The sequence below is a fragment of the Cydia pomonella genome, chromosome 26, assembly GCF_033807575.1.
Source record: "Cydia pomonella isolate Wapato2018A chromosome 26, ilCydPomo1, whole genome shotgun sequence".
Classification (NCBI taxonomy): Eukaryota; Metazoa; Arthropoda; class Insecta; order Lepidoptera; family Tortricidae; genus Cydia; species Cydia pomonella.
In genome coordinates, this window is record NC_084728.1 from 8,430,933 (window position 1) to 8,444,367 (window position 13,435).

The 13,435-nt window shown below is 41.8% G+C and overlaps 2 protein-coding genes across 2 annotated transcripts in view; both read right to left on the reverse strand.

The window, feature by feature from the left end:
- The window catches only part of LOC133532235 (cuticlin-4), a 109,129-nt gene that overhangs the window by 23,646 nt on the left and 72,048 nt on the right, over positions 1–13,435 (reverse strand). The window contains exon 4 of the mRNA XM_061870815.1: positions 12,976–13,117. Within this exon, the coding sequence (XP_061726799.1) occupies positions 12,976–13,117 (142 nt within the window). The remainder of the gene's footprint in view (positions 1–12,975; positions 13,118–13,435) is intronic.
- LOC133532234 (uncharacterized protein K02A2.6-like) lies at positions 1,901–4,257 on the reverse strand. The gene has a single exon (XM_061870813.1). It carries the CDS (start codon positions 4,091–4,093, stop codon positions 2,645–2,647), a length of 1,449 nt encoding a protein of 482 aa, XP_061726797.1. The 5' UTR covers positions 4,094–4,257; the 3' UTR covers positions 1,901–2,644.

The following is a 13,435-nucleotide window of genomic DNA, read 5'->3' on the forward strand; positions in this document are numbered from 1 at the left end:
TCCACGGGGTGAGTACGGTCTGACGCATTCTGTTGGTGCGACGGCGACATCATCGCTTGAGGCGACGTCGGCGGCGGCGGTGGCGGCGGCGTTTTCGGCGGCGGCTGTGACGACGGCGGCGGTGGCGGCGGCGGCTGTGATGGCGGCGGCGGCGGCGGCGGCGGTGACGACGTAGAAGTCGGCGCAGGCGGTGAGTGCGTTAGTATGTTGTGATCGTCGTAGTCCCATACATTAACATCTCCCAGGTGACCTTTATACAATGCTAATTGGTCTATGTGTTTACGGTAACATACTTGAGAATCCCAGTCTTTAATTAAATACATTACCTTTCCTATTCGTTTTTGTACCGTTCCTTTACCCCACATAATTTTATTATTGTTTACATTTTTTGTATAGAGTACAAAGGTGCCAATTGCGAATTGTTTCCGGTTAATTACATCATTATTGTCCTGTGAGCACTGAACATCGGGCTTATCAGACTTTGGAGCCGCAGACGAGGGCAGCGGTGAGGGTGGGGATAACAGGTCTATACGTGACCTCATTTTACGTCCGTAGACTAATTGCGCGGGAGAGAACCCAGTGGTAGTATGTTTCGAATTACGGTAATCAAACAAATATTTTAACAGATCCATTTTCGCTTGTTTAACGTTACTACTTGACATAAGACTAGACCGTATCCCCTTTTTTACTACTTTCACATAAGATTCGGCTTGACCGTTGCTTGCGGGATGATACGGCGGTGACGTAATATGTTTTATTCCATTGAGAATACAAAAAGATTGGAATTATTGGGAACAAAAAGCTGTGCCATTGTCCGTTACCAAAGTTAGCGGTATACCGAATCTGGACATAAATTCATACATTTTTTCGATAGTGGCAGTGGATGTAGTTGTGTTGGCCATGTCGTACACTTCTGGCCACTTAGAAAACGCATCCACTAGCACTAGGTACATTCGACCATTTATTGGGCCAAGGAAGTCGGCATGTACACGACTACAAGCTTCCTGAGGCGGTGTCCACGGAACGGGCTTGACTCGAGCTGGCGCTGGTCGCATTTGTATGCAAATATCGCAAGACCCTATCGTTCGTTCGACAGCTTCGTCCACGCCCGGAAACCAAAACCTAGACCTTCCTCTGCCTTAGTCTTCACTATACCCAGATGCGATTTATGGAGTTCTGATAACACTTTTTCACGTAACGTGTCGGGAATTACAACCTTATGGCCCCTCATAATGCATCCATTTTCGTATGATAGTTGTGTTCGGCATAAGTGGTAAGGTTTAATTTGTAAATCATTAACTTTGTTTGGCCATCCCTCCATTATATATTTACGTACTTTTATTAAAATAACGTCATTACGGGTTTCTTTGCAAACGTCCGAGAAGGTGACAGGCAGGCTTCCGCTAAGAACAAAATGCACATAAGCGGCGCGATCGCACGGTTCCGCGCCGTCAGCACATTCCTGCGGCGCGCCCCGCGCGCCCGCGCATGCCGCGCGCTCGTCTGTCGGTGCAGGTGCCGGCGCCGGGAGGCTAGCGCGAGACAAAAAATCAGCGCTGTTGTCAGCACTTCGCACATACTCAATGCTATAATTATACGCGCCTAAAAATATTGCGTATCTTTGGAGTCGATTAGCTGTCACTTCTGGAATACCCTTATAAGGTCCAAAAATCGATATAAGGGGTTTATGATCTGTGCGAAGGACAAACGGCTCTGATCTTCCATACAAATATTGGTGGAAGCGACGCACACCAAAAATAATAGCAGTAGCTTCCTTTTGAAGCTGGGAGTATCGCGTTTCGGCTACCGACAATGTCCTCGAGGCAAAAGAAATCGGCCTCTCAAGGCCTCCTGGGTCCAGTTGCGATAAAATCGCACCAAGACCCCGGGGCCCTGCATCGACAGTCAAAAATAGCTTAGCCCCCGGATTGAAGTGAGCCAAAACCCGATCTGATGCTATACATTTTTTTATCTCCATGTAAGCGGTATGGTGTGCAGCCTTCCATTGCCATTTAGACCCCTTTTTTAAAAGATCATAAAGTGGACACAAGATTGACGACGCATTTGGTACAAAGTTCCTGTAATAATTTACTAACCCCAAAAATGATTGGAGCTCGCTGACATTATTCGGAACGGGAGCCTTTACTATTGCCTCGACCTTATCGGGTGACTTATGTAAGCCGTCTTTGTCTATAACATAGCCCAAATAGCTAACTTCATTTTTATAGAAATCACACTTTTCCTGTTGCAACGTCAATCCTGCGTCCTGTAACCTTTCGAGCACGGCGTCCAACCTGCGCGCGTGCTCCGCGTCGTCGCGACCCGTAACGAGCACGTCGTCGAGCAGGCACAGCACGCCCTCCATGCCGGCCAGCACGCCCTCCATGGCGCGCTGGAACACGGCCGGCGCGCTGGCGACACCGAACACCAGACGGGTATACATATATAGTCCCCGAGATGTATTTATGCACGTGTACGGCTGTGACTCGTCATCCAAAACAAATTGGTTGTAAGCCATTGATAAGTCGAGTTTTGTAAATTTAATGCCACCATACAACTTTGCAAATAATTCTTTTGCCGTTGGCAAGGGGTACTGGTCGACTATCAATTGCTTATTTATAGTAACAGAATAATCAGCACACAGTCAGACACTGCCATTCCGTTTTAACACTGGCACTATTGGTGAAGCATACTCGGCATGGTCTACGGGTTTTAAAATGCCTAATTGTACTAGCCGGTCGATTTCTTTGTTTACCTTATCGCGCAATGCAAATGCGATCGGCCGCGCCTTAATAAAAACCGGTTTGGCGTTATTTTTGAGCCTCAGTTTGACTTTGTGTTTATTAAAACAGCCTAATGAATTTGAAAAGAATTTAGGAAATTTTGTTTGTAGCTGTTCAACTGTGGACAATAGGTGACAGTGATTAACTCGTATAAGTTCCAATTGAAAGGCTGATATAAAATCCCTACCTAAAAGAGACACTCCGCCGTCTCGTACGACGTGTATGTCTAACGAATGTGTGCGGGCGTCGTAGCACACAGGCAACGGCACAACGCCCACACATGCAATGTTATCGCCATTATAAGTAACCAGCCTTCTTCGCAACGGACCCAATGGCACATCTTTAAAATATAATTTATAAATATCATTTGAAATAACAGTTACAGCAGCACCCGTATCTATCTCAAAATTTAATTTTGATCCGCGGATAGTTACGGTGCCTACCATTGGCTCTCCCCGCAATGAACGTATAGTAAATACCTCACCATCGTCTCCGAAGTCCTCGTCTCCGGCTCCATTGTCTACGTAGTTCACTTTTGATGGGCACACCCTACGTAGATGGCCTTTAACGTTACACTTCTTACACACATAATCACTGTACTGACACTCCGCGGTTTTGTGATTGGTATACCCGCATATGGTACACTTAGGCTTCCCTAAACGGCTACTCTTTGTAGCGGCCGGTCCCTTGGCACTAGCACTGCGTGAAATCTTTAATAGCGGGTCCAGCGCCGCGACGCCCGCGGCAGATGCGCCCGCTCCGCTCGCACTGGCGGCGGCAGCTGCGCGCGCGGTGCTAACATTCTCGGCATACTCCACAGCTTTGCCAAGCGTAAGGCCAGCCAAATCTTGCGCGTAGAGCTTCTCTTTCTCATAACAAGCCCTCATGCCCATAATAAAGCGATCGAGTAGCGCTTCTTCCACATTATTGAAGGCACAAAGGGACGTCAGACCACGAAGTCTCGCGGCCCACTGCGAGTGAGATTCGCCTTGTCTTTGTACCGCTGCGTAGAAATTATGCCTCTCGCTGAACCCAACTCGCTTAGGGTTGAAATGGGTATCCAAACTCTTTATGATATCATCGTAGGGCACCGTTTGTACATCCTTTGGTAAAACCAAATCTGCAGCGAGTCTGTACGTACCCTCCGTGAGTGCACTTAGCAATATAGCTCTCCGCTTTGTTCCAGTCGCGTCTGTCGCATCGGTGATGTCATTTGCCACAAACCACTGTGTCAGGCGGCTTTTATATGTCTTCCATTCCTGTCCATTGTGGTCAAAACTGCTCAAAATTCCAAATAATCCAGCCGACATGTTACTTTTTGCTTAAATGTGGGTATTCGTCGCCACTGTTAGATACGTAGATATGGACACAAGTGAAACAACCGGTAGCTAGTTATGCACTGGTTTATTCACGTATAGGGATCGTGGTGGGCGCAGCCACGCACACATGCAAGCATACGCTAGTTGTATATATAACAGAACCCTTCATGAGCGAGTCCGACTCGCACTTGGCCGCTTTTTTACCGAGCCACTGTTCCCTCCTTGACCGTAGGGTAGTTTTAGGGGATGTCTGTTATTTTTGGTATTTTTGGTACAGTGTTTTATCGGTTATTATTGTCGCTGCCTGTTATGCCTGTACCCACCTGGGAACATATAAAATGACGTCATAACTTGAGTCAAGATCCTTCACTCGATCACATTCAACTCACGCGCATTGCTTAGCTTCGCTCCTACGCAATAGTCATTTTGGTTAGACTTTTAGGGTGCCAACCAAACGGTCCAAGGCTCTATTAGGTAAGTCACCTGACCAAATTCTGAGATAGTAGCTAGATAAATATGTACTGTACAAATGTATATGTCAGCAGCCGATCGTAAAATCAGGCAGATCATGAAATTCCTATCTGTAGATTACATTTACAATGTGAAAAATTTAATTTAATCTCATACGAAAAGCTCTGTAAACATTTTTTGGGGACAAAAAAAGACAACGAAAAGAGAAAATGTGATACAAATATGTATTTCTGTCCTCCGGCCGGAAAGCGTCATCTTTTGGCCCGCTGCGCAAAACAAAGTTCCCGCGCGTTCCGGCTCCGTCAAGCAGAAAAATAGTATATTACAAGCTTCGTTCAGTAAATAAGAAATATATTTCTTACTTTAATATAGATCGTGTCATTCACGAAGACGCGTGGTTTGACTAATATTGTCATGTTATTAAAGGTTAGATTTGACAAATCTGGACGTCATCGTGGATGACACGAACTATTATTTCTCCATCTTCGCGTTATTCCTAGTCCAATTAGTAGTTTCCGAAAATTCAAACCTATGGAAGGTAGAGGCAAGGAACAGAATCTCCTTAGGCAGAACTGTTGCAAAAGTGTCCAGCTGTCAGCTATAAATAATAGTTCCCAATCTCTCCAGAGTAGAACCTTTGCGTTATTGACGGAGTGAAGTGCGCTGTCTATGATTAGATTTAATCTCAAGTTTTCTAGGTATTGTAGCGCCACCTATTAATGGTTTTTTATCGGACTTTGGTATATGGAGATTCTGTGCCTTGCCTCTACCTTCCATATTCAAACCTACGAGACGAGTATCTTGCTCCCTCCTAGTGAGTATTATATTCTTTGCTTGCTCCCCTCAAGGGCCCACTGATAAACAGTCCGCCGGACGTTATCGGCCTGTCATTTCTTCGAGCAGCACCGGCTTCCGACACGTCGGAAGGGAGGAGCCCAAGCGATATCTCACCGTACAAATCGTTCTGCCATTTTTTGCGGGGGGAAACGTGCACACAGTCGCACTTCTCACTCACTACATACAAAATCCAATCTGTAATGACGACACAAATACATAGAAAATGACACACGTCAAAGACAAATCTTGCACACCTCGATCTCTTTATGTGTATGGACGAGTCACATCATACAGTTGAACCTATGCTTCGTCAGAGGGGAAATACTCGTAGAACGAATGCCGTCTCCCTTCCTAGACAAAAACTTGACAGTTTCGAACAACTGACAATCCGATAACGTCCGGCGAACTGTTAATCAGTGGGCCCCTTTAGAGAGAAATAGGCTGTATACTGTAAACGGTCAGCAACGCATATGTGATGTGACTCCCCTAGAGCTACAAAATGGAGATTGCGTAGGAGCGCGCGTGAGTGGAATGAAGGTGAATCTTGGCGCCAGTTGACGTCATCGTGAGTAATCTGGCTAAATAAGGATTACGGCCTCGGTCACTTTTTCATCTGATGGTCACTAGTTTTTGCAGCGATACCACCATTAGTGGAGCTATTGGGATCAGGGTGCGTAGCCAATGTGCCAATCGTTAATGCTCTGTAGTGAACGAAACGCAATTGTCACTGTCGCACAAATATGGAAGAGTGATAGAGAGAGATGACTACGCTACGCTACGGAGCGTTAACGATTGGCACGTTGGCTAAGCACCCAGAAATAAATACAGGTCGTCCAGAAATTTCCTTTGAAGATTTTCTCTGAAACAGTTTGTAATCGCCGAACCATAGAGAAATATTTAAACGCAGAGTGCTCACTCCATACATAGATAAAAATATACTTATAAGTTTTAAGCGAGCTTACGAAAACTTATTTATAATAAGATTTAAGCTTTTTAAAGTAATCAGTTTTAAGGCAGTATAAAATTACCTAATTTATAATAAGTGTGACCATACCTCCCATACAACTTACTAGGTATTATTTAGTGAGAATAGCCATGATTAAGTGAGCAATCTAAGCTTTTAGTTTACTTATTTCTCTACGACTGAACTTATATGAGAATCAAATCGAGAGCTGTTAACGTCCTCTATCATTTCCCCTCGTTTGATCAGCATCGTACCCTGTATAATTATAGTTTAATATAAAATGTACCTGATTGCATTTGAGAACAAATCGGTAAATCACATATTCCTATTCGTCACCGCCCTATGTGACAGCGGCCATACATGAAGCGAAGACAGATGGGAACATATGAATGCATCTATTCCCATAGTCAGGCAGAGATAAATGTGAAATACACCGGGAAAACCCGATAAAATCTAAACCTTCCCTTTAGTTTCGGTGTACTCGATGCAAAATGAAACAGTCTACATAAAACTCCATGCACTTGACCGTACGTACGTTGTAACACAACCTACTTTTGAATCACGTAACGACCTCGCCGACGAAAGGCTTTATTATGTTAAGTAGTTTTAAAATGCAAGCCATTACAGTTTAATAAATGCGCTGTTGACATTTTATTGTTACGTTTGGATTCATGTAATAGAAAGGCATGTCTCTATTTAGATCTGATCGTGATGATGATGATGATCGTACCTATCAGGGGCGGCACGTCACAAATATTCGTAGGGAACCCGGAGCTAATTCTGCTTTCCTTTTATCCATGAACCGATCGTGAAAGTACTCAATGGGCTGAAATTAGACAAGCCGGTGGGAATCAAGTTCATTGAACGATCCGCCACTGGTACCTATTATACTTTAGAAATAACGAAAGAAAAAAAAACAATTATGATTATTACGGACGGAAATATACTGCACTCATTTTATTCTGGAGTTGCAGGCGTTCATAGGCTACGGAGACTGCTTACCACCAGGCGGGGCATATGCTTGTTTGCCACCGACGTAGTATAATATTTTTAATAAAAAACTTAGGTTAGTTGACTCTAAATGTAGGATACCTACTTCATTGTTTTTTTTTGCGATTCATGTTTAAAAGCAGATAATGAGCACAAGGAAAAAAAAATTGGACCAATTTTCTGCGAAATTTAATTTTTACTGGTTGACGTAACCGGTGACTAGAGCTGGTGGCTTCTTTGCACAACGTATCAGCATTGCGATACAACGAGGAAATGTCGCCAGCATCCTTAGTACAATGCCTCGTAACTTTTCATACGTAAGTAGTTAGTAGGGTAATCTTATACAATAAGTGGGTTTATTTTATATAAAACTAGTGGGAAAAAAAAAACAAAATGTACTTACCATAACAGGAAGAGCGAGTTCTCCTGACACAGGTGTCTTCATACCTACTAGGAGGGCTCAACACTTGTAACAATGGTATACATGTTTTTTTTTTTTTTTATGCCTCAAGAGTCTATTTTAGATTTTGAGCTAGTTATTTGTATATAAAATATGATTAACACCAATGAGATCTATTTATCTGGATCGTGTCCTTAGTGACATGCGTCCTTCTGCGTTGGTGCGACTGTCGCGAACTAATTAGTTGTCTGCTACTTCCAACAGTTTTATTTCTATTGTGTTTAACTTTAACTTACCCTCATATCTAACGATAAGAAAAGTCATGTTATATTAATATTAAATAGTTATAATAATTACACATTAATGTAAACAACGACAAGGGGAATCCTGATCCACCGTGATACAGTTTTTACTAGTACGGGGATCAGATGACGCTTACTCAATGTTTCATTGCATTTACCTTAAAACTTGTTTATAAATTGTTTACAATGGTAAGTTCACCTTGTATCATTTATTACTTGTAAGCAGTTGTGAGCTATCATGTAGCTAAATAAAGTTATTTTATTTTATTTATTTTTTTATTTATTATCACTGATATATTTCTTCAACTTGGTTTTAAACATTTTTAATGATTTGCAATTTTTCACTTCTATTATTTCTAATAACTAGGACCTTACAATCAAAAAATTTGGTTGGCATAGTTTGCTTTAACAAAACAACTCGAGGCATGAAAAAAAGTCTACATTTACTAACTTTAGGCAACAGAAAAGGCAACTTTTGTTTTTCTGCTTATGACCTAAGTAGGATGTATGACGCATCCATTTAACACTTAATGTCATGTAACATCCCGTCAGTTATGTAAAATGATTAGAGTTAGAGAAGGCTGAATCAATTGGCTTCTATGCTTAAAGGTCTTCTGTTATATAATACTTAGTTACACATAGGTAGATAGCCTTCCGTGTACTTGTTTTTAAGAGGGAAGTATACCACAAAAAAAAAGTTTTTCCACTTCTAAATATTTTTCATTCTCCATGATCTTTTAGTGTTATTGACGCAATGAAAAACTAGGTTTATAGGATTTCCTTATCTTCAAAACCAAAAAAAAAATGTGTTTTTTCAAGAAATCGAAACTTTTAAATCTAGAAATTTTTGCTGAAGCAATCGACATCAAAATCAAAGTGATTTGTTAAGATTTAGTTAGTGGAAACCGTTTTCTCCCGAAATGGAAATTCGTAGAAAAAGTACCGTTATTTCGTTAGGATTGCAAAGCTATTCTTCCCTCTTAAGCTATAATTGCGATTATTAATGTGAAAGTACAGTTGACGTCAACGATGTTTACATTTTTCGGCTAATTATACAACATATAGGTACAGGAACAAAAATCAGTGTAGCATTAATAAAATAGGTGCAATTGTTTATTTGTATGAATATACTTTATTAGAACGTTAGTTTATCACCAGCATTTAGTTCTCCGACATGTCTGTACTTCAACTTGAAGTTAGGGAGGTACTTTTCAGTGACTAATTTTTGATTGCCTTCCAACGAGTAGCTTTGGTAAAACACGTAGATACTAACAGTTGCAATTTTGGCAATCCAATACACGTGAATTTTATATTTTAAGAAGGATAATTTCAGCTTTTGTTTTATGAAAGATTCAACCGTCTCAAAAAAGGAAAACCTATAAGTCTAATTTATCATTGTGTCAATAAAATACTAAAAAAATATGGAGAATGGAAAAAATTTAGAAGGCCAATAACGTTTTCTCTTTTTGTATAGACGATACCGTGGTATACTTCCCTCTTAAATTATAGGAAAAAAAATTACAAAAAAAATACTTTAATATTTATACCTACGTCAGAAATGTGCTCTAGATACGATATGAATCTATAATATGTCAGTTAAAGTTAGAATCAGGCCGATATTCTCCGCGTGCCCCGGCTCTCAGCCTTCGCACCTCAAACCAAACAGCTTAATTGTTTACTAACGTCTAAACCAACCGACTGGACTCACAATTACGAAAAATAAACAAACGGAACAAACATTTCGTCAATCGAGAACGAGAACGTTTTACAATATTTACAGGTAGTTTATTTGTAGGAACTGGCACTTTGGTCTTAGTAAGAGAGTTTTCACAATGTCGGATTCGATATCGGATGTAGGATCCTATATTCCTATCGTCAGGCCGCGAGGGTGCCGTCTTTAGCGATCATGTACACTGCAATTGCTTACCATCAGGCTTAGTGCTTGCTTGAATGCCGCTGAAGTGGTAAAATACAAAAGTTTTAGCCCGGGTACGTCCTTAAACTACATCCACAAGAGAGGTATGGGTAAGTATGTGAATGTCATCTCGCTTTGTGTGGTAGGGCACAGCACAGCGGATGTCATTCCAGATCTAGATCCAGAACAGAAAACCACAGCCAAATAACACTAGACTCTACTCATAGTGTTGTGTTCCTGCTGGTGAGTAAGGTTGCAAGAGCTCAACGAGGGTGCGGAGTGTTAGGGTCGGCAACGGGCATGTAACTCCTGTGGAGTTGCAGGCGTACATAGGCTACGGAGACTGCTTACCATTAGGCGGGCCGTATGCTTGTTTGCCACCGACGTAGTATAAAAAAAATATTCGTTCTAGTTCTAGTAACTAGAGTCAGAAACATAAGTGTCCTTAAAGCCTTAGTAATGTAATGCAAATTGAAACCTAATATTTCCGCATGCTATCTCAAAGAACCAGCATTCCACGCATAACGATTACTCGAACGATGCGCCGGCGATGTTATAATGTTATAAACTTGGTTGTCATTTCACATGCTCGTACTGCAACAACGAGTCGAGCCCTTAGTCGATCCATTATAATAAAAATACATGTTGTTATTGTCGTAAGGCACCCTAGAGGTGCAGAGGACCTTCACAAGCTCGAGCCTCGCCTTCCTATCTTCAGCTCGCCTTCAGGCCTCACTCCAGCTCAACCCGACCGCTCGTAGCTCACTTATGACGGACTATTGCCAAGAGTGTACAGGGCGCCCGAAGCCACGGCTTCCGTCCGGCGGTTTCCAAGTGAAAGGGATGGTAGCCTTATTCGTTTCCCCTCTCCGAATTCATTACAATTCCTACCTATCATCTTCTATTGCGTGTCGCGATTTCTTCGTCAACGGGTATTTGCTTGCATATACTTCATAGGTCTTTATTTCAAATGATTCGAATGGTGTATAGAAATACGTAGATAGAGATTTGTCACACGTGCACGTGCTATGTTTGACAAATTTACCAATGTTCTGTCCGCATCAAAAGTAACGAATCCGACTACACGATAAAATTATCTACCATTCTCTAACAGCGTAAAGGGGCCCACTGATTACCAGTTCACCGGACGATATCGGCCTGTCAGTTATTCGCAAAAGCTGACAATCCCAAACCTGACTTTTTCTATGGAAGAGTAATTGTGTTTTCGCGATTTCAGAGTTCGTCCCATAGTAAAAGTTGCTCAATATGACCTATATCTTCAGCTCGTAAATTATTGCAGGTGAAAAAATAAACATATTACGATTCTGACTAGTCCACAATGTTTTTTTTTTTATGATATAAGAGGCAAATTAGCAGATAAATTGCCTAATGGTAATTACCTACCGTCACCCATGGACGCCTGCAACATGCGAATAAAAATAGTCGTGGCGAGTTCCAGGCGAACACAACCATAAATTACGCTATAAGTATCTCACTATATTTTTTCCATTGACATAATATATCTAAGGACGGTCCTTATAGGCACTTAGAATGGTGCTAGTTCAGCGATGTCACTCACGAATTCGAGCCAATCGTGCAGTCTAACGCAACTAGTTGCGACCAATCGCGCGCGGGATGCGAACTCATCAACCAATCGCGTTGTGGCGTTAGACTGCACGATTGGCTCCAATTCGTGTGCGTGACACCGCTGTACTGGCCCCATTCTTATTATATATTGATATTAGTCATTTTTTTTGCTCTAAGAATAGAAGAGACAATTTTGCTTATGGTGTAACTGTCGGGTTATACTGGATCATCGAAAATTCGCCTCACTTGCGCACACGCAAGTAATATCGACTACTTGTATAAAACTTGCGTAGATGCGATGCGTATCACGCTTCCCGCTTACGTAACGTGACCGTCGCGAACCCGCTTAAGGGCACCGCACATTGCTAGACGGTAAATTTTCAGCGTCTTTTCGGTGATTTTTCGTAATGGTTAATCAACAATATAATAAAATATTGCCGCTAATAAAATATTTAGTTGATGTGACTATAGGGAGGGACAAGTAACCAGTAGCAGTGAAACAAACGCTTAATACAGTAGCCCCATTATTTAAAAGCTTTACTTAGCTCAAAAATGCGTGTTTAGTTAGTTTAAATACCATAAAACCAAGTGACACAATATTATATTAAGTATATGTATAGCCATGGCAAGGAGCGCCTGGAACACAAAACCTGATATAATCCTAAACGTACGTATAATTATACCTAAATGTGCAGATCGCACTGTGCGTCGTGCCTTCATGCGCGCGCGCATCGTGACAGCACAATGGCCGCTGTCAAGATGTCCGCTAATATACGCGTCTGTCAAACTGTCTACTAAATATAGAATTAGACAAGCCAATGCCTCTTTATTTTAACTTTATTGACTAACAGGTACTCGGCAATTTATGTATATATACTTTTAGCAAGCTTGGTTCTCGGTGGAAGTGTTTCATACACATTTTTACACAGAAAATATACCCGAAAGATCTGTCGTTGTTAAAAGTTACTCACGTTATCAATGGACGTGGCGTGGTGTTGCAGTATTTCAAGGGAAGTTTTCCATTATCACGCTATACTCATTCTAGTTTAAGATACGGCCTACTTCATTGGGGAAAATTTCATACAGAATTTTCCAGAAAAAGTGTATTATCTGCTCTTAAGTTGTCTGTCGACATAGTGTAGCAACCCTTCAAAGGCAGGGTTCGTTTATCATGGTTATATTAGTTTTGATTTAAGCTACGGCCTGCTTTTTTGGGGAAATTTTAAGGCAATTTTTTTAGAGAAAAATGTATCTGAGCCATCTATATTGCCGCAATTGCTTCTTTTAAGGGAAACTCACATTCTCGGTGGACATGGTGTTGCAGCCCTTCACCCCCGCGCCGCCACGTACTCCCGAAGGCAGGAGTTACCGAGGCCTGCGGGGTATACTATGTTGAAAGGTACTCACGTTGTCGGTTGACATGGTGTTGCAGCCCTTCAGAGGCAGGGTGTACTGCAGGTCCCCCCGCGCCGCCACGTACTCCCGGAGGCAGGAGGAGTTGCTACCCAGACCTGCTGGGTAGACTATGCCGTTGAACGTGTCGTAGAGGCTGTGAAATGAAAGTAAAGTTAACATGGTAAAATAGTTATCTATTTGTTTAAGTAGTTATTTGGTCAAAGCTGTTGTTTATCTCCTGGCTAGTACTGAGAGCTGAGCAAAATGAAGAATGTTTCCACAGGTGAAATGATGAACGTTGAATCGTGAACTTTGCTGATGAGTAAAACTCAAAATATATACCTAACTTGACGGCAGAAAAAGGCGCGAAATATTCTATGAGGAGGCCACTATTTGCGCCTACATTTTTTTTAATTTACCGCGTTTTTGTGCTGACATGGTCACTCTGTCAGAGTTTATATCCATATTAATA